At 38.6% G+C, this 21,599-nt stretch overlaps 1 protein-coding gene across 9 annotated transcripts in view; it reads left to right on the top strand.

Annotated features, from left to right (window-relative positions):
- The first annotated feature begins 907 nt into the window (after positions 1-907).
- LCORL (ligand dependent nuclear receptor corepressor like) overlaps positions 908-21,599 on the top strand; it is a 143,321-nt gene continuing 122,629 nt past the window's right edge. For 5 of the 9 annotated variants that reach the window (XM_036251930.1, XM_036251868.1, XM_036251895.1 and 2 more), the window contains exon 1: positions 908-1,182. In XM_036251930.1, the coding sequence (XP_036107823.1) occupies positions 1,032-1,182 (151 nt within the window). In that variant the 5' untranslated portion in view covers positions 908-1,031. The remainder of the gene's footprint in view (positions 1,183-21,599) is intronic. The other 4 variants (XR_004958321.1, XM_036251957.1, XM_036251904.1 and 1 more) reach the window with 3 other exon arrangements.

Raw genomic sequence — 21,599 nt, 5'->3', positions numbered from 1 at the left:
GAAAGATGCCACGGTACAGAAGTCTCAGTGGGTCGCTGTCCTCCAGAAGATTTTGCGGAGGATAAAAAGTTTCCCCTTTGGGGGTTTTCATCCAGTCCCCCTCGTAAATAATTTTTCGGTGAAAAGCCCCGCATCTTTCCACTAACCCTTACACATATTCTCAGTTTCCGAAATCTCTTCGCCCTGGAAACTGATGTTACTGCGGGATCTCTCTGGATATTCGGCAGGTATTTGGGACGCGGCCGAATGTTTCCCTTGCTTTTTTCCTGCAGCGACGGGATGACAGTGACCCCAAAAAGTTTCCAGCACTTAAAGCACAGAGTGGAGCTTGAACCATGAAGGAGCTGTCAACTCTTGCGGTTTTCACCGCCCGTCTACAGCGGAACCTAAGGAAGCTGAGGCGGCTTGGCCAGACCGGGCAACGCCGGGAGAGCGCAGTCCTGGGCGCAGGGCGGCGAAGGCCAAGTTCACAGACCTCGCAGCGCAAACAAGCCCAAGTGTGGAAGGACTGAAGCGTGCCCATCCTTGCTGGACTACAAGGACCAGCATGCTTGGCGCCGCGGCGTCCAGCTCTACCCTGGGACTCAGGCGCAACGGAGCCTGGGAAGTGAAGTCTCCGTGCAGCTCGAGTCGCGCCGGGAAGGCTGAAGGGAGGAGTTGTTAGTCCGCTCCATAGCACGCCGGTTCTTGGCCGGGCTTGGAGCCTCCAGCTCTCGCTCTGGGTTTTCGCGGGCGGCGGGAGCCGTATGGCTCGCTTGAGTAAACTCCGGAGGGGAGGAGGGAGCGAAGAGTGGATGGGGAGGCGGGGTCAGCGGAAGCGGCAGGTTGCTTCCTTCTCCTTTCGCTCCCTCCCCGCCTCTCCCAGAGGGAGCGGTGGGAGGGGGAGGGAAAGGCAGAGGGAAGGTAGTGACACGTGTCAATCAACCCCCCTCCGGGGGGCGCGCGCTCCGGGGCTCGCGCCGAGGGCTCGCGCCCCTGCCTCGTGCCTGCGCCGCTCGTATGTAAATGAGGGCGCGTGACGCGGGACGCAGATGGACAAGGGAAGAGAGAGAATGGCCGCTGCCGCCGCCGCCGCTGCCGCCGCCGCCGCCGCTCAGTGCCGGAGCCCTCGGTGCGCGGCGGAGAGGAGAGGATTCCGGCGGGAACTCGACTCTTGGCGCCACCGCCTCATGCACTGTGTAGGTAAGAGAGACACGGGCCGGGGCCCCGGCTCCGCGCGGCGACATCTGCCACAGCCGGAGGAGTTTGTGGCTCAGGGGTTTAGTTGAATCTCCCGTTCGGGTCAGTTCAATGGGGGAGCGAGATGGGAGCGGCGGCGGCGCGGCGGCCCCGGCGCTCGCCTTTTGTCTGGGGGCTCCTCGCCCGGCGCGGTCCACGCTCCTTCCCCGTCCCCTTCCTAGCTGTTGGGCTCCCCAGGAACTGTTAGTTCGGACCCGCTCGCCGAGCCCCGGAGGAAACCGCTCGCTCGCGCTGTCCCCGAAACTCCTCGGCGCCCCTCGCCCCCGGCGTCCCCCCTGTCAGGAGGGAGGAAGCGGCCCAGCGGGTCGGCGCCCGGGCTGAGGGGAGCCGGCGGGCAGGGCCAGCGGGAGAAAGGCGGGCTGGTCCGCGCCCCCACCGGGCGCACACACACCCCCTTCTCGCCGCCGGGGGCCGGGCCGGCCGACGCGACCGAGTTCCAGGCAAGGGGGACCCGGGCGATCCCCCGGGCGCTCGCGGGGCTGGGGTCACGGGTGGGCCGGCGTGGGGCTAGGGGCAGCGGGGGCGTCGCCCGAGGGGCGGGGGCGCCTTACTCTGCCCTCTCGCGCCTGGCGGCGGCGGCGGCGCTGTGTGTACCCCTTTAAGAAGGAGCCGCTCGAGCGCTGACGGTTGGGATTTGAAGTTCTTCCTCCCTCTTTGGAAGTCTGGACGGCGGGGGAAGGGGGGGCTGTTGCTATAGCGATGACACCCTCGCCCCCCTTCTCCGTGTGGACGCCCCGACGACTCTGGTCCTCTTTTACTGTCATGTGATGGACCCGTCTCTGCACTCACGCGCACCGCTGTCCCCACCTCCTATCCCCATTCTGTTGCCATTCGGTCTTCCCATTTGGTGGGGTCGGAATCGTTTTGCTTCAAACTTCTGGGCTCGGAGCTGTCATTCTGCAGGTTGCTCGGGGTGGCGGGAGGTGGTGCGACCTCTCGACCTTGCCGCTGTCGCCTTTTGGTCTGAGTGGGACTTGTGCGTGGAGCTGTTATCCAGCAGGTTGGTTCAGTGGGCAGGAAGGGGACAGCTCGGGTGATGGGATGAGGTGTGCTGTGCGTGTTTGTTTTGGAAGAGGGTTTGGGGTAAGAGTGTAGCGGAAGAAGAGTGGATAGTGGTAGCAGCTGGCTCGATTGGCGAGTAAATCTTGGCATTTGGAATTGAGGCACTAACCTTAGTGCCTTAAGAAAACAGCTCTGTTACCTTGTTTCCATCTGTTCTTGCGCCACCTCGCGCCCCTTTCCCCCACCCCCCTCTGATTTGTTTGGTTAGCGCTTGGATGAAGATCCTTCTTGTTTTCCGGTAGTGAAAAAGGAGATCGTCGTAGGATAAACTAGTACAACTTCAACTCCAAAGTGGGCACTGCAGAGTACGGTGGACGTAGGAGAACGTACGGGAAAGAAGATTGCTCTGATTAGGGGCATTTAAGTTATGTTTAAGCAATTTACTGTTTATCCTTATAAAATATGTTTTGGTGTCATTCTAGGAAATAGCTTTAGAGGAGTACTCATAAGTGATTTTAGTTCTTTAAAAATGTGTACAAAAACCTCACGGTAATCTTTATATAAAAATGTTAAGCTAAGTGTTACTAGTGCTTCCTGAATACAAAATGGACCCATTTTTATAATTGCTTATGTAAAGATCTCTTACACTGACAGCCTGTTTAGAAATTGTTGACGTTGATTTAGAATCAGGCAGGATAACAGCATTGTAACAGTGGCTCGAGATAGTATTGTGTTAAGTTTTCCTGAGGCACGCAGTGATTTGACGATGTCTTTGGTCAATTTTATGTTTTTGAATCCTTGAGGGTTTTTATCCCCTCATCTTTTTGCTTATATAGATACTCTATATTTAAAAAATATGTATATTTAAAAAATAGTCAAATTTTAATTAAACTAAAAAATAATTTGATTTGATGGGAAAAAGGACTTTCCGCCTTACCTACTTGAGTATTGAAGTAGGATTGGGAGACATTGAAAATTGCTAATGTTGTTATGTCTAATATGCAATCTCTGTATTACATTGTTAATCTAACATATAGTTGTACTGTATTTGAAAGGAAATTTTTAACTGGACTCTAGCTATGTTTGAGAATTGTTTCCCACAGTCCCAGTCCTGGTCAGGAGACCTAGTAAGACCCATCTCATACTTGTTTTTGTCATTGTTATTTTTAAATAAACAATAAAACTCTTTTAAGCAGGATATACACTTGTTGATTGGGTTTTTTCAGTACCCTATATGTGAAGCACCTATTCATAGTGTGAATTGGGATTAAGTGTAGTTTGTGTACTTATTTTAATTTACCTTTTACTGTTAATGTTCTTACATTCACTTTGTAAGTATTTCACTTTGTAAACATATTTGTTAAAAGCCATATTCTTATTCTTTTGCATGTGTTTGTATGCGTGTGAACATGTGTGTATATATATTTCTGTATTGCATATTCAGTGCTCTTATGGCTTGAAATCATTTTTATAAAATATTATCCTTCTGCCTTTGGGAAAGAAAATGATTCAAAAGTGTTATTTTTAAATGAGATAAAGAAATTGTAAGCAGCGCCTTAGTGGTTATACAGCAAGTTAATATTGACCCAGTAGTGAAGTTTTAAATTTAAATTCTTAGAGTAAGTCTTTAATCTGATTCATTGTTTTATAACATACATGGTATTCTAATTTTATGGGGGGAAAATTGATCATGGGTGTAGTTAGCTAAGATATGTAACTCTTGATAAGGAAAATGATGTTTGCCTGTCTCTATTTGTGGAACTCATCTCTTTAGATTTATGACTATGATTTATTCCTTTTTTATAATTTAATTGAAGAATTGTCCTATATGCTCTATGTCCCAATTAATACCTCTTTTTACAATGTGGTACTTTTTATAATTTGATTATTTTTCTATAATCATCATATACTATGCTATAATTTTGAGTATGCTCATCTAACAAATGTTTTAGTGCTTATTGGATATGATAAACAGTATTTTAGTACTTGGTATAATATTGAGGATATAACATATAGTCCTGAATCTTATGGAATATATAATATAATTAGTAACTAATAAGTTACAAAATTTAAAACAAAATACAGTCCAAGAGAAAAGAAATACATTAATGTAATTTTAAATACTGTCAGAAGTTCTATGGTCTGTTAGGATATTTGATCTGGGAGATAGACCAAGTTCTTTGTTTTTATTGTTTTATTTTTTATTTTGATATAATTTCAAGTTAAAAGAAAAGTTGGAAGAATAGTACAAGGAACTCCTATATACCCTTACCCACTTTCCGTAATTGTGTTATATTTTGCTGCATTTGCATTATCATTCTTGCCTTATATCCATATCATTCTCCCCCCCTCCTTTCTTCCCTCCCTCCACCCATCTATCTTCTTTCGGAATAATTTGAGGGAAATTTACAGATACTGTACCTCTCTGCTCCTAAATTCTTCAGTGTATATTTTCTAAAATCAAAGACAATCTGCTTACCTAACCACAGTGTAGTTATTAAAACCAGGAGATTTAACATTGATGTAATATTGTTATCTAAATCATAATCCATATTCAAATGTTATCTATTTTTCTATTTTAGCTGTAAGCTTTCCTCCCCTTAGTGCAGGATTGTACATTGCATTTCGTTGTCTGATCTCTTTTCAGTCTCTTTCAATCTGGAACACTTCCTCAGCTTCTCTTGTATTTCTTGACCTTGACATTTTTGAAAAGTACAGAATAGTTATTTCGTAGAATGTATCTCCATTTGAATTTGTCTGTTGTTTTCTCATGATTAGATTGGTCATGCATTTTTGCCAGTAATACCTATGAAGAGATATTTTGTGCTTCTTAGTATGTCGTATCTTGAGGTTCATGTTGTTGGCTTTAAAGATTTGGTTAAAGCATTATTCTCTATACTTCTCCCTGAAAAGTCATCATTTATCCCTTTGTAATCAATATGTAATTTGGGGGAAAATACTTTGACAAATGGGATATTTACATAATCTCATCTACAAATTTTAACATCTATTCATGAGTTTCTAACTTCATTATTTCTTCAATAATTAGTAGTTAATATTGTCATAAAGCAATCTTTCCCATCTCATTAATTTATTCATTTACTTATTTATGTATTTATTCAGTTATTTTTGTAAGTATGAACTCATGGATTCTAATTTAATCAATGATTAAATAAATTTATTACTCTCATTATTTTTATTCCTGAATTGTCCTAGGTTTGTCCAGTGGGAGCCTCATCAAACTGATTCCAGTGTTGTTTTTTTTTTGACAAATCACACCTTTTCATTACCCTTCCCCACCCAGTGATTTTTTTTTTTTTTAACCACTTCCTTCTTACCAAAACAACATATTTCAGGGTCATCTTTTACTCTACCTATCCCAACCTTGACATCAGCAATTTTTCTAAGGCGCCCTTAGTGGAAAATACATTTAGATACCAAAATCTGAATACTAGGTTTCAGGAGTGTTTTTAAACTCATTTTTCTAAGATGGAAACTAATAAGCAGTGTAGTTGATTTGCCTAAGGTTGTAACTGCAAAACAAAATGGTGAAGATTTTATTATAATTATTCTATAAATCCAGTAGAAGTATAATGGGAGCAAAATGCATAATTTAAATTTTTCTAGTAACCACATTAACAAAGCAATTTTAATAGCCTATATACTCGAAAATTTTAGCATTAGTCCATATAAACTTATTAATAAATTATTTTACATTCTCTTTTAATATTGAGTTCTAGAAATCAGGTATTTTACACATATAGCACATCTGAATTTGTACTAGCCACACTTTATGTGGGTACCTCATTGGATAACACAGTTCTATAGTGTAGCAGCTCCAGGCAACTCTTAATTACTGTGGTACTACTTATTTCAAAACTGTTGATAATAGCCAAACTTGTAGCTTAATTTATTTTCCCCCAACTCTTTTATTTGGATAGTATACTATAGCACATAAAAGTATAGGCTTTGGGAACTAGAGTACCACCAGCGTTTGTATCCTTGCATTACCACTTACAGTGTGGACCAAGTTACTTAACCTGTCAGTACTTTAGTTTCTTATTTGTAAATTGGAGATAATGAGATTGTTTGAGAATTAATTATGTTGATATATGTTAATATGTATCTATATAAATATTCCAAAAATATTGCTATTATTATTGATTTACACAGGTTATTAGCAGGCTTGAGATTTAACATTTTGCCAATAGATTCTTTCTGGCAGGAATGCTGATGAACAATAAAAAGATCATGAGGCATGTTAGAGGAAAAAATAGTAAGGGCTTGAATGATCTGTATTCAAGGCTATTATAGAGCCAGAGTCATAGAGTTTTAGAATCACAGTGTATCATTTAGCCTAATCCTGGCTTTTTGTATATGAAGAGACCAAAAGACATTTGATGCCTTACATTCTAAGGAATATTTTGGCTTTGTAGTAACAATACAAATTAGTTTAAATTTATTTTTAAGATATATATAATCTAATATTAATATATGATATGTATATCATAATAAAGCTACTCTTTATTGTTATTTGCTCTCTATTTTATGTTTAACGTTAACCTCATTGCTGTATTATAGAGATGTGCACTCTGAAAGTGTTTGTAGAGTGGACTTTCTTCCAGACTACCTTCCCCATCTATAATCAGTAGTGTCAGTGTCAGAGAATATTTGTTTTCTTTATTTTTAACCTCTGAAGAAGTTATGGGAGTACTTCTTAGAGCTTTAACACTTAAAGACGGAATAGCCAAGGTAAATAAAATTCTAGATAGTCAATCTAATACCTCTTTCTGGCTGCTTCTGGCTTCCTGCTCTTTTGACTTTCCACTAACAATGTCTAGCTCATCTTGTCATTATTGCAGTGTAAATTCCAGAAGAGTGGATTTACTTAGAAATCTGGATTTGATGAGGATTGGTATGGTTGGTTAACTGCCTAAAACCTTGGCTGTACAAGTATTTTTCCAAGCACTAGCACGTTTTTTATCCTCTTAAAAAGATGTAAATTATGACCCACTGCCTAATAGCATGTATTAGACAAATGGAATGATGATAATGAGTAGTTGGATGGTTAAGGCATATATCCAAATTTCTTTATAAAATAAGTATAGCAATGAATTTTGCATGTAAAATTTAAAATTCTGAATGGTCCTGGATTATTTTATACTCAGAAGTGTAAAATTCTGCCACCTTTGGGACCCAGCAGTGTGTGAATGTTGTGTTTTTGCAGATGTTAATTTCGGGCTATAGACTGGTGGAAGCATAGTATAGCCTCCTTTCTTCATGGAGCTGTCTCTATGTGTCTACGCTACTTTCTTTGGCTGACTACATGTGTGCACCCCTTCCTGCTTGGCTGTGCACCCTGACGAGTTGATGTTTATTGTGTCCTGTATGTTCCCCTGACTTGTATGACTTCTAACCCTGGTTCTTCTATCACAGTGCTGTCCTGGGAGGAGCAACAAAGGCATGTTGATATTTGGATATGTAACTTCTTCCTTATTAGTAAATCTAGTCTTTCAATTGTAATATCTACGCTTTTTATGTATGGAGTTTCTTTTTCTTTTTTGATAACAGTTCTTCTTTTTGGTGTACGTATGGCCAGCATTCATAGGTGATAGATAGCAGTTGGTTAGAGCACCAAGATTATAGGTTCAACATTTTGGGGACTCATTTAACTTTATGAGAGTCCATAGTTGGGTCGGAACATATTATTACATAATTCATTCAAAAGACTTTTTTTGTTTTGTTTTTGTTTTTCACCACAGAATATAGGTAAGACAATGTAAATAGGCCCAGACCAACCTACTGCTCCCTCTAGGAAACTAAGGTAACAAAATAATGCCATAGTAGGAATCACTTTTCTAAACATCTTTTTTCCTTTCCTTTCATAGAGTTTTTCCACAATTGGCAACAACCCTATCCTGCTTACTTTATATTTGCTGCTTTTTTTTTCTTCTTTACCCTAATGTGTTGCCAAGTTATTATTACTTTTTAAAAAATATCTCCTGGATTCAGTTTTTATAATACAGTAAATGCACTTGGGCAGATTCAGGTAAGATTCTGGTTTATATCAATACCTGCAGTGCTGGTTTTACTGTCCTTCAGTTTAGCTTATAACCTATATTAAATCATTTTTGGAAATAGCTGCTTTGATTTTGTAGTTTACAAAGCAGTCGTATCTCCCATTTGTTCTTTTTCATCAAGTAAAAGGTCCTGACCATGTTCAATTAGTTGATCATAGTCTACCAGACTGCTTATTCCCTATTTGTTTTTCTAGTTTCTTCTTTAGACAGCCCAACCATTTGCATCTATTTTTACTTCTCAATTGCACACATTGCCCAAAATTCTTGAGTCTCCTTTTAGTCATATCTTCTACCCTACATACTCAGTCACCTTTATAATTCAGTTGCAACCTAGAATCTTAAGTATTTGTTGAAAAACAAGTTTGAGACCCTTTCTCCATTAATGTAAATTGGCCAGTTCTTTTCTGATGGATATTTGTAAGGTGTGTGTATATAGGAACACCTTTGTCTAGTCGTCTTCATATTTAAATAATAAACGCTTTAGTGACAAGGAACTAAGCCTTCACAAATGATAGAAAGAATGAAGAATTGAAGGAGCACAGTTCCTTTCTTAGCCTTCATCATCATAACCTTAGGCACAAGTCCTTTCACCTTCCACAGATGAAAATCTGTGAAACTAGTATAATATCCTCAAATGTTCACTATTTTTTGTTGTTAATGAAAGGTCCTGTATACTAATATAGTAGTGGTTTTTCGGGTGAAGATATAAATTATGGAATTATCAACATAAAGATGATGTTTAAATCCATGGATGAGATTGCCCAGGGGTAAAAGATAGTATAATGAGAGGAATAAAGTACTCAGTACCATGCCTTAAGGAATCTTAACATTTTTTGGACAAAGGAAGCAACCTCACTGAGCTTTTACACTGGAAAATAAGTCTATTGGCTAAGTAGAGAACCAGAGGAGAGTAGTATCACCAAATTTAAGAATACAGAAGTATGTTATAATAAAGAGGGATTGTTGTATGTTTATGAGATGTCAGTTACCATGAAACGGGGAAGTGTACATTTTTTTGGCAACATGGAGGTTCTAGGTGACCTTGACTAAATAAATTTTAGCACAGTGTTGGGAATGGAAACCATATTGTAATAGGTTAGAAAGTAACTAAGATGTGTATGAGTGGAGATGACATTTGTAGTAGACTATGCATTTGAGAAGCAGCATTTTGAAGAAGAATAGATAAATGGAGTTGTAATTGAAAAGATCCGGGGTCTAGGGATGTTTGTTTTTTTAATTGGGAGATATCACTTTCAATGCTCAGTAAGATGGGGAGTACTTTTTTTTTTTTTTTATCCTCACCCGAGAACATTTTTTCATTTTTTGTTCAGATAGAGTGGGAGGGAGGAAGAAGAATAGAGAGAGAGAGACAGAGAGAAACATCGACGTGAAAGGGACACATCGAGTGGCTGCCACCCACACGACCCAACCAGGGACATGAAAGGGACACATCGAGTGGCTGCCACCCACACGACGCAACCAGGGACGTGAAAGGGACACATTGAGTGGCTGCCACCCGCACGACCAACCAGGGCCGGGGACAAACTGCAACCGAGGTACATGCCCTTAGCGGGAACCAAACCCGGGTCTCTCTGGACCGCAGGCTGACGCTCTAACCGCTGAACCAAACTGGCCAGGGCGGGAATACTTTTTTGAGTCAGTAATATTCATGTTATTTAAGTAAACTGAGACTTGATAGTAACAAATTATTGAGTCAGATAAATTAGATGAATAATAGGATGGGCTTGGTTTGAATCACTGAATGTGGACTCTAAATGTATCTCTTTTTTTTCTTCAAAGAATATTTTCCCAATTAAGTTTATCACTAAGATGATATGTGTGGCATTAGTGTGCTATACATTTTTTTAAATGATTTAATTTTTATTTATTATAGTCAGTCATCAAATATTTTGAGTCCTACTATGTGTCAGTTGATTGGGTTTTTTTCATGTGATGGGGAGTTTCAAGATTTACTCTCTTAAACAACGTTCAAATATGCAACACAGTATTATTAACTATAGTCATCATGTTATACATTACATCTCCTTTACTTATTTTATAACTGGATATTTATACTTTTTTACCTCTTTCACCTACCCCTCATTCCCTACTTCTAGTAACCACCAATATCTTCTGTGAATTTATGAGCTTGATTTAAAAGTCCTAGTTTTTAAAATAATTTTGTATTGAAGAACTTAACTTGAAACTGAGGCCAAAATTAGCCATCAGACTACTTTACTCCTTATCTTCCTGGATTAAATTTACCAGTCTATTACAGAGCAGATGGAGCTGTGGGCCTCTTCTAAAATACAGGGAAGTTCTACCCCAGTGAATTTACCATGTGATTTGCTTATTGGTAGGTATGACTATCTAGGCATAGTGAGCAGGACAGTTGGCCATGCATGAAAAATTACCTTTAAAACTAATTCATCCCACTATTAGGATGTTGCCACTGTTAGTTATTATCTTTTCCTTTGGGAGGACTGAATAAGGGGTAGAGAAAAGGGCAGAATTTTCTTCCAAAATACCTCCCCCAAGAATGTGATAAGTGTTTGGAAAGGTGGGAACTCTGGGTTAGATAAAAATATTTATTGTCTACACTAAGAGAAGGGTTTAGACTTTGCTTTTAAAAAACTCACAATTATCAGGGATGTTAAGTATTAGAGTTGGTATAATATAATGGAAAGGCAGAGGAGGAAGCAATTAATTTTGACTTGAAGGATCTGAAATTACTAGGCTTCAAAAGACAAAGTAGGGCTTGGCAAACTTTTTTTGTAAAGGACTGGATAATAAATATTTTAGTCTTTGAAGGCCATATGTTCTCTATTGCAGCTACTCAGCTATGCTGTTATAGCACAAAAGCATTACATAAATGAATGAGCATGGTTGTGTTCCAGTTTAAAAAAAAAAAATTACTTACAAAAATAGGTGGATTTGGCCTATAAGCCATATTTGCTGATCCCTAAGTTAATCGAATGATCCAGCAGGAGAGTAGGTTGGAGAGAACAAGAAGAGGATTAGAATAAGCAAAGGTATAGAAGTCTAAATGTTGATATATTCTGAAGCTGTTCGGCAATCTAATATCATTGGAATATAGGATGGGAGAAGGATAAATTATGGCCTCTATAAGGAAGAAATTATGAGCCTTTGAAGTTTTTTTTTTTTAAATGGGTAATAAGCATGATCAGATAAGTCTGCTTATTTTCATTTTGAACATCTGCTGTTGGTTCAGGTTTGAGGCGGGTTTGTTTGTAATAGTTTTAAAGAAGCTCAAATTGAATCAGCCCTTAATTTTAAGTCAAAATTTGGAAAATGAGCAATTTATTATATATTCATTATATTAAAATATTAGATTGCTGAAGTACTCTCAAATGGTACTTTCTTTTCTAGTTAGAACTTGAAAAATAAAACAAGGAGAAAAATGGAAGTCAAAATATCACTTCCATTACTGATAGAGGCCAGATTAGAGGAATAGTTCATTGGGAGAGTCAGGTGGTCTGGCATAAGTTAATTTATCCACCCAATTCTAGGCATACTGGGGAAGCAGAGTAGAATATTTGGGAGGAAAGGAGCAGAACTGAGCTCTTTTCTATTCAGTTATTCTTTCTAAAATCAGATCAGTCACTTCACTTTCCTAGGGGTGAAGAGAGGCTCAGATGATTCTTATGAAGCATTCTTTGCCATAGAAACAAGAAGCAAGGGAAAAGTGTGCTAACAATCGAAAGCTAGTTTTTGCAGAGTTCAATCTGGTGAAAATGTATGGTGAGTAATGTAACTGTTATTATACTGAAAGCAAGGCAAACTTATCTATTCTGGACTTTAAAAAAAAAAAAAAAAAGTCATTCTGGCCCTGGCCAGTGTGCACTGAAGAGTCACAGGTTTGGTTCCCAGTCAGGGCACATACCTAGGTTGCAGGTTCGGTCCCCTGCTGGGGTGCTTATGAGAGGCAACCAATCGATGTTTCTCTCTCGCATCAGTGTCACAGAACTTGAACCTGCGACTCATTGGTCCGAGGGCCGACCAAGGAGACTGCACCTGCAATCCAGGCATGCGCCACTGACCAGAATCAGACCTATGACCCTTCAGTCTGCAGGCCAGTGCACTAACTGCTAAACTAAACCAGCCAGGGCTCAATTGACTTTAAATTTAGAACGAATTTGTATAAAAGAACTGTGCTGTTTCTTTAAATGGAAAAAGCAGATACTTTGACAAATAGATTAACCTTTTAATTAGCACTGATTATGGGTGCTTATGCAGTTTATTCACTGGTATCTTTCTTTAAAATGTCATCAGTTATTCCTCCTATTCTCTTTTCCTTCCCTTTCTGAACAATTCAGTACCAAAACTATCAGAAGGGACCAAACAAGGGTAAATGTCCACACTAGGTAGAGTATATGAGAGGAGGAGCCATGATCTCTTGGAGGAGTGGGATATCAGAGCTTGACAGGGGTGAGAAGAGTTGATGGAGTTGTGAGGGAGGATGAGGAGCATTCTGCATAGAAGGACACAGTAGTGCAAAGTGTCGGAGCCCAAGCAGGATCAGTATGGTATCTTTGGGGAGGGTAGCCTGATATGGGGGTGGATTGGTTATTCCCAGTGAGGAGTGTCCAGACTTCAATAGGGTAAGAGGATGAGGAGGACATCTATCTACGTGGAGGTGGGGGGGGAGTGTGAAGGTATAGAAAGACATCTTAAGGGCATCCCCATGCAGGAGGGTAGCCTGGTGTGGATGTATTGAGGCTCAAGTGGGGTGAGGATGGAGTCCATGCATTAAAGCATTCTAATGCACAATGTCAGAGTCTGAGGGTGGGAAGAGGAAGGCATGCCATTGGAGAGTATGCTCAATATGGGGTATTAGAACTTGAGCAAGATGAGAAGGATGTTCTTGTAGGAGGGGTGCCAAGGATGAGGAATAGGGGCCTGAACAAAGTGTAAAGGTTATATGCTTGAAGAGGTATGAGAGTGCTAGGTCAGCTAGAAGAGGGGTGAGAAGGGCATCCATGTGGGGAAGGGAAGGCAGCCACATGAGAGATTGGTTACATACAGGGTGACTGGAGTAAACAAATATTAAGGATAATGGGAGCCACGCCTCTCACTGTCTGAGAAGTGTTATAAATATGGTAACGGAAAAAACTACAATCTCTCTGTAGCGTTGGATTGGAAATTGGAAATACTAATGTGAAATCATGGTTTTCATTTTATCTGTAGAGAAAGATACGGAAATGTAGAAGTAAGAATGAGTGTGTGTGTGTGTGTGTGTGTGTGTTCAGTTAACCTTTGAATAATGTGGGGGTTTAGGAGCACCGACCCCTTGCACAGTCCAAAATCCATATACAACTTTTGACTCCCCAAAAAGTTAATTACAAATAACCTCCTGTTGATTTAGAGCCTTACCAATAAAAAATAAAACACATCTTATATATACAATATACTGTATTCTTACAACAAGGTAAGCTAAAGAAAAGAAAATATTACTAAGAAAATCATAAGGAAAATACATTTACAGCATTTATTGAAAAAAATCCACATACAAGTGTTCCTGCGCAGTTCAAACTTGTGTTGTTCAAGGGTCCACTATGTATACACACATACCCTACATTGTTCACTGAGAAAGGACCTAGGAGTAGTGATACCCTAAAAGCAGAAAACATAACATAATGTATCTGTTAATTTCCTGATTTTAATGGTTATTTTTGTAGGAGATACTTTATTAGCAAATTCAAGGGTGATGGGACATCATGTATACCATTTACTCTCAAATGGATGGAAAAATAAAAGTTCTTACTATACTTAAAACATATTCTATATATTTAAGATTGTTGCAAAATAAAAATAATCATTTAAAAGTAATGCCATTAGTCTACATTATTACGTTTTCTTAAATTAATTACTTTCAGCCTTTGAGACCACATAGTAATATATAAATTGTCTTAGAGATTTATGAACACTAAGGATTGCCCTTTGAAATTATGATAGCTAATATTTACTGAGTGCTTACCACGTGTCGGACATTATGCTAAGCTTTTATGTGTATTAATCACACGTGAAATAGTACAATTTTTATCCTCATTTTACAGATGAGAAAACTGAAACTTAGAGACTGACTTGCCTAAGACTTTTCCCATTTAGGAAATACATATGGAGGTGGAATTCACATTCAGGTTTATGTTACTCTTTCGGTCAAACTTGGTTAAAAAATTAGCAAGTCTTATCCTTTCTGGGCAGATAATGTGTCTAAAACTTTAGTATTATTGTTTTCTGTTTTATTTCAGAACCTTGAATTTCAGGGTTAGGGAAAAGTATTCTGGGTTTAGACTTCCTCGGCCTTCTGTTTCTGGCCTGGAATAAGAGAGAATGGGGGCTTCTGTATTTGAGTTAAGGGTTCCCTTGAGATGGATTAATCAAGGAATAATAGCCCCAAATTTCTTTCTTGCTCTTACGATTGGGAATGAGGGGGGGGTAGGGAGGGGATTGGGTTGGTGAGAGCATGGAGTTTAGTGGGGCAAGGATTTTCCCCAACATAGGTTGTCAGTGTTTTAGTTTGGATATATAGTTACCTTCTATCCACAGTCTCAAGAATTATGGCCCAACCTGTCCATCTCTTTAGAACTTTTCCCAAGAATGACAAAATGATGAGTTGGAATATATGAAAATGTGTTGTTTCATTATCATTTTTCTTTGCTTGTGCTTTTCTATACCTATTGTCAAATGAACCCAAAAAGAGTCTGGAGGCTTTGGCTAGAAATAAATGATGATTTGTTCAAGGGTCTTAGGGTTTGCCAACTTGAAATACAATTAGGCATCGAGTGTCCCAAAGAGAAAGAAAAGCTGAGGCTTCTTATAGTAAAAAGTACATTTTTGAAAAGAATCAGTCCTGCATTTTTAGCCTCTGGACTGGTTCAAGATGGTGATCCTCTAGATGACCTGAAAAATGGATGTCAGGTGGTTTGGATACATGAACATTCTTTCCTTAGTCCTTCGGGGATAACCAGAGGTTTATCTGGAGGTTAGATGTGTATTCAGACATTGATACAAGACTGGAAAGTTAAAAAATTAAGGTTCCCAGGTTAGGTAAAAGAAGAATAGAATCCTTTCCTGATATCTCAACCTAATTGATTTTAGTAATTTAGCAGCTTGAAATATAGTGAGTCCATTTTATTTCTTTATTCTTACCATTTAGAATTAAGAAAGTAGTATCATGGTAAAAATTTTTTAACACAAAAATTTTAACAATATTATGGCATCAGCTTAATCATTACCTATTTTTTCTCCTTTGCCTGATTACTTGACCTTTTAATATTACTATTTTGGCATAAGTATAACTCATAAGTAGGGTGGAATTTCCCTTTGAGTGTTATCCATGCAAAACCTGTGTGCTTGACTTTCTGAAATGCCAAAACTCAAAACGTCAGAGTTCAGAGTAAGGAAAGGTTTATTGATTCAGAAGGCACCATCCATGAAGATGGGAGCACTAGCTCTCTCAAATAAATACATTTTAAGGAAGCAGAGAGTTCAGGCTTTTATGTCAAGGGAAGGGAAAATGGGAGTGGCTATTTTTGTAAAAACTCAAGTCCCAAGCAGAATTCCTTTAATGATGAGCGTGTCTAAAGCAGGAGCTATTAGCCTGAAGGCCATGAGAACAACTTAGTTCCAAACAAGATTGAGTGAGAGAAACGGAGCATTTCACTCTTACATTAGTACACATTAGTTTACTTATCTAATTTGTCTTACTAACTTAACTAACTTATCTTCATTCTTCTCATCACTCTGAACCCACAGATCCTTTCCTCCTGTATCATAAAGTGAGTTTTTGCTGACTCTGTCATTCTTTAGACCCATTCTAAAATTGCTCCTTTGTTTTATTTCAATAATTAATAGGATTTTCATGGTTGAGGGAAGCATGGCTATCTGCTAGAGTCCTTTTGTGCATCTCTTTTCTCATAATATTTTTCAGTAAATATTTATGGGCCAGTCATTATGCTAGGGGACTTAATGTATCGCATTGTCTTCATGAAGCACAATTTTGTAGAGAAGACAAGTCTGTCTTACTATAGAGTATGGTAAATGCTATAATAGAAACATAAACAACATTAAAGTTGGGTATAAAGGAAAGGGATCAGGTTTCCTTGTATGGGTCTAGGAATGGTTATAGGACGATTGTGGAGCATAAGAAGAGAAGAGAGAAATAGAAGTTTAATCATGGAGAAGCTTCTGAGCACAATACAATAATAATTACTGTTACTTTAAAACAATTTTTATTGCCCTGGCAGTTTTGGCTCAGTGGTTGGAACGTGTTGGCCTGCAGACCAGAGAGTCCTGGGTTTGGTTCCCGCTAGGGGCATGTACCAATAAATAAATAAATAACAATTTTTATTTATTGATTTTTAGAGAGAGAGAAACATTGATCTGTTGTTCCATCTATTCATGCATTCATTGGTTGCGCCTTGTATGTGCCCTAACTGGGAATTGAATCCGCAACCTTGGCATATCAGTATTTTTAAGTATTGTATTTTACTGTGGATTGGACATTAAGTGCTTACTAGAATTCATTTGATTTTCACAATAGTCATAAAAACAGGAACCATTTTTATCTTCCCACACTTTACAGATAGGAAAGTTAAATAACTCATCTTACAGGTAGAGGAAAACCATTGAAGGGTTTTAAGCATGGGAGTAATATAGTTTAATTTGTGGTTTTTTAAGATTACCAGTAAAACAATAGGAGGCTGAGACAGGCAAATCAATCAGGAGTTTATCAAGATAGCCCTACCAAAAAATTATGAGGGTCTGAAATAAGAGTTGTCATAGAAATGGAGGAGAGGAAAAGAGTTCAAAAGATAATGAGGTATTATAATCAACAGATTTTAGTCATTGATGAGCTAAGGGCATACAGGAGGAGGAGGAAGAAAAGAATCATTTCCAGGCTTCTCTTTAGGAGGCCAGATTGAATTGTGGGACTGTCATCCAGGATTGGATACACAGTAGCATATTTTCATATTTGAGGTAGTAGAGTCAGTATTTAGGGTTATCTAGGACCAACACATTAGGGTTTGCTAGCTTTCCTTAAAGCCAGTTATTGCAAGAGTGCAGCAAGAACTCTAAGAAACCAATCATAGAGTGGAAATTTCCCTCTAGTCATTATATAAATTCTGAGATTTCATAGTTCAAAGCCTCTAACTTCTTCTGTAGCAATAATGTGGTACCTCTGCATTCTAGTATTCTTAACATCTGAAGGCTCGGAGGTGGTTTTGGACCTTGATTATCATCTGTGTGTGGTGTTTTGTACCCTCTCTCCCAAATTTGCTCCCTATTATCTGTCTAGAAAAATTTAGCCTAGTTAGACTAATTTTTGTTGTGTTTTTTGATATGTGAATAATTTTATAGTAAAGATAGGTAATTTTGCCCTGGCCGGTTTGGCTCAGCAGTTAGAGCGTAAGCTTGCAGTCCAGAGAGACCGGGGTTTGGTTCCCGCTAAGGGCACGTACCTCAGTTGCAGTTTGTCCCCGGCCCTGGATGGGTCGTGCGGGTAGCAACCACTTGATGTGTCCCTTTCACGTCAATGTTTCTCTCTCTCTCTCTCCCTCCCTCCCGCTCTATCTGAACAAGAAATGGAAAAAGGTCCTCAGGTGAGGATAAAAAAAAAAAGATAGGTAATTTTGAAAGACTCCCTCAAGTCAGTTCTCACTAATTATGTTGAAGTTGGTCGGGTAAATGTAACATGGCTCACTGTAGGTTTTAGACCCCTGTAGCTTTGACATATAATGATTCTATCTTTAAACAAAACTTAAACAATTCCTTGACTTTTATTTTCTCTCTCTCCTTCCAGTCACTAGCCTATCCAATATTTGATTTGCTTGATCTCAGTCCACTTGCTTGTATGTCTTTTGGATAGCCTAAGTATTAATATATCCAAGAATGAACTTTTGATTTCCCTTTACCAATATCAAATCTGTTCCTCTAGTATATCTAGTTTCACAAGTCAGAGACCTAGAAATCATCTTTCATTTATCCTCCTTCTCATCTCTTATACCTAGTCCACCAATTATTATTGACTATGCTTCCAAATATATCTGAAGTTCATCCTTTCATTCCATTTCTACTCCAGTCTAAGTCAGTCTTACTTTTTTAGCCAGGACTACTGCAAAAATTCATAATGGTTTTCCCCTTTCCTGTTCTGATACCCCTTTGGTTTAACTTCTGTGCTACAAACAAACATCTGTGACATATTTGTTCCACCCTCAATCCAGTATTTACTTCCTTTTGCATCAGACACAAAAGCATGAAAGTAAAATATATTCTGGGTTTGTTTGTTTTTTAATTATTATAGCATCCTTGAATGTTGTAATGTGGTAGACAAAGATAGTGGAGTGCAAAAATTGGCTTAAGCCCAAACTCAACTTTTAAAAAACATACTGACCTAAGGAATTAGTCCTTATTCTGAGATTTATTTTTATTTATTTATTATTATGTTTTTCATCACCATTTATCCTCCCTGTATCCTCTTCCACCTCCCCAACCCTGCAATCACCACACCATTGTCTGTGTCCATGAGTCTTATCTTTTTTTCTCTTTTTTACTCAGTCCCTCTACTCTCCCCAACATCTTCACCAGAGCTTACTGCCTGCCCTCTCTGAGTCTGTCTATTTTGCTTGTTAGTTCAGTTTGTTCATTAAATTCCACATATGAGTGAAATCATATGGTACTTATCTTTCTCTGACTGGCTTAGTTCCCTTAGCATAATATTCTCCAGGTCCATCCACACTGTCACAAAGGATAACATTTTCTTCCTTTTTACGCTAAGTAGTATTCCATTGTGTAAATGTACCATAGCTATTTTATCCACTCATCTACTGATGAACACTTGGGCTGCTTCCAAATCTTGACTGTTGTAAATAATCCTGCAATGAACATAGGGGTTGCATGTATTCTTTTGAATTAATGTTTCTGGTTTCTTCAGATAAATTCTCAGAAGTGGAATTGCTGGGTCATAAAGCAGTTCCATTTTTTATTTTTTGTGGTAATTCCATATTGCTTTCCACAGTAGCTACACCAATATATAGCCCCACCAACAGTATACAAGAGTTCCCTTTTCTCCAAATCCTTTTCAACACTTGTTTGTTGATTTATTGATGATAGCCATTCTAACAGGTATGAGGTGATATCTCATTGTGGTTTTAATTTGTATTTCTCTGGTGATTAGTGACAATGAGCATCTTTTCATATGTCTATTGGCCATCTGTATGTCCTCTTTGGAGAAATGACTATTCATGCCCTTCGCCCATTTTAATTGGATTAGTGGTTGGGTTTGGTTTTTTTTTGTTGTTGTTTTTTTATAAGTTCTTTATAAATTTTGGATATTACCCTCTTATCATATGTATCATTGGCGAATATGTTCTCCCATTCAGTGGGTTGTCTTTTCATTTGTTGATGGTTTCCTTTGCTGTGCAAAAACTCTTGCTTGACATTGCTATGAAAAATGTCTGAGATTTTACTGCCGATGTTTTCTTTTAGGATTTTTTTTTTTAATCCTCACTTGAGGATATTTTTCTGTTTATCTTCAGATAGAGTGGGAGGGAGGGGGAGACAGAGTGAAACATCTACGTGAGAGGGACACGTGGACTGGTTGCCTCCCGCACGACCCTGACCAGGGCCAGGGATGAACCGTAATGCAACCAAGGTACAGGTGTGCCCTTGACTCCAATTGAACCTGCGACTATTTGGTCCGAAGGCCGATGCTCTAACCACTGATCCATACCAGCCAGGGCTCTTCTAGGATTTTTATGGTTTTGAGTCTAACATGTAAGTCTTTAATTGATTTTGAGTTTATTCTTGTGTATGGTGTAAGAAGGTGGTCTAGTTTCTTTCTTTCTTTCTTTTCTTTTTTTCTTTCTTTTTTTTTTTTTGCATGTATCTGTTCAATTTTCCCAGCACTGTTTATTAAATAGACTATCTTTAGCCAACAAGAAATAAAAGGCATCCAAATTGGCAAGGAAGAAGTAAAGCTATCATTATTTGCAGATAGCTTGATATTGTATATAGAGAACCCTAAAGATTCCATCAAAAAACTACTAGAACTGCCTGGGTGGTGTGGCTCAGTTAATTGAGCGTTGTTCCATAGACTGAGAAGTCCTGGTTCAATTCCCAGTCAGGGCACATGCTTGGGTTGTGGGCTTGATCCCCAGTAGAGGGCGTGCAGGAGGCAACCAATCTATATTTCTCTCTCACATTGATGTTTCTGTCTCTCTCTCCCTTCTTCTTTCTCTGAAAAATCAATAAGAAAAAAAAAAAAAAAAAACTACTAGAACTGTTAAATTAATTCAGTAAAGTAGCAAAATAAATATTCTAAAATGAGTTGTATTTTTATACATCAATAATGAATTATCAAAAAGGGAAACTAAAAAAAAATTCCATTCACAGTTGCTTTAAAAAGAATAAAATATCTAGGACTAAATTTAACCAAGGATGTAAAAGACCTGTATTCAGAAAATTATCAGACACTGAAGAAAAAAATTGAAGATACCAAATAAGATTGGAAGTATATACCGTGTTCATGGATAGGAAGAATTAACATCATTCAAATGTCCATACTATTCAAAACAATCTATAGATTCAATGCAATTCCTATCAAAATACCAATGGTATATTTCACAGAACTAGAACAAAAATTTATATGGAACCACAAAAGACCCCAATTAGCGATAGTGATCCTGAGAAAGAAGAACAAAAGTGAAGGAATCCTGTTTATTCTGATATTTAATTGGGATTCAAATTGACAATTCTGTTAGCTTGTTTTTAAGTAGGGAGGTTCATAGGAGTGGCTCTTTACACACTGTATTCAGTGAATCTACTGTTTCACTTCTCTGTTTTATACTAACCCTATGCAAACCCTGATTACTCTCTCTTTGGGGAAATCAAAAGTAGCTTTCCTAGGAGACTATTTGAAAACCTGGGCATAATTTGTAAAATACATTATGGGAAATTTCAAATAACATACAAATGTGGAAGAAAGCATAATGATCTTCATATTCCTGTGATCCAGCTTTAACCGTCTTACAAATTCTAGCCTGAATTTTGATGTTAAAGTTTTCAATCAGAACCAAAATTTTATATGTTGGTTGTCTGAATGCTGTCATCCATTACATGATCTAATGTGGTGAACCCAGATTACACATTTTGTTGCAGTAGTTGTGGATTTATGCCAGAGCTGTGAAAAATATGATGAACATGATATTTTTACAACTTGCATGTAGGCTTAATATAAACTATTTTGGGTTGTAT

Source organism: Molossus molossus, unplaced genomic scaffold (assembly GCF_014108415.1).
Source record: "Molossus molossus isolate mMolMol1 unplaced genomic scaffold, mMolMol1.p scaffold_m16_p_1, whole genome shotgun sequence".
NCBI classification, from domain to species: domain Eukaryota; kingdom Metazoa; phylum Chordata; class Mammalia; order Chiroptera; family Molossidae; genus Molossus; species Molossus molossus.
Note: the sequence above shows the minus strand (reverse complement) of the source record. Positions and strands in the feature narration are given on the sequence as shown.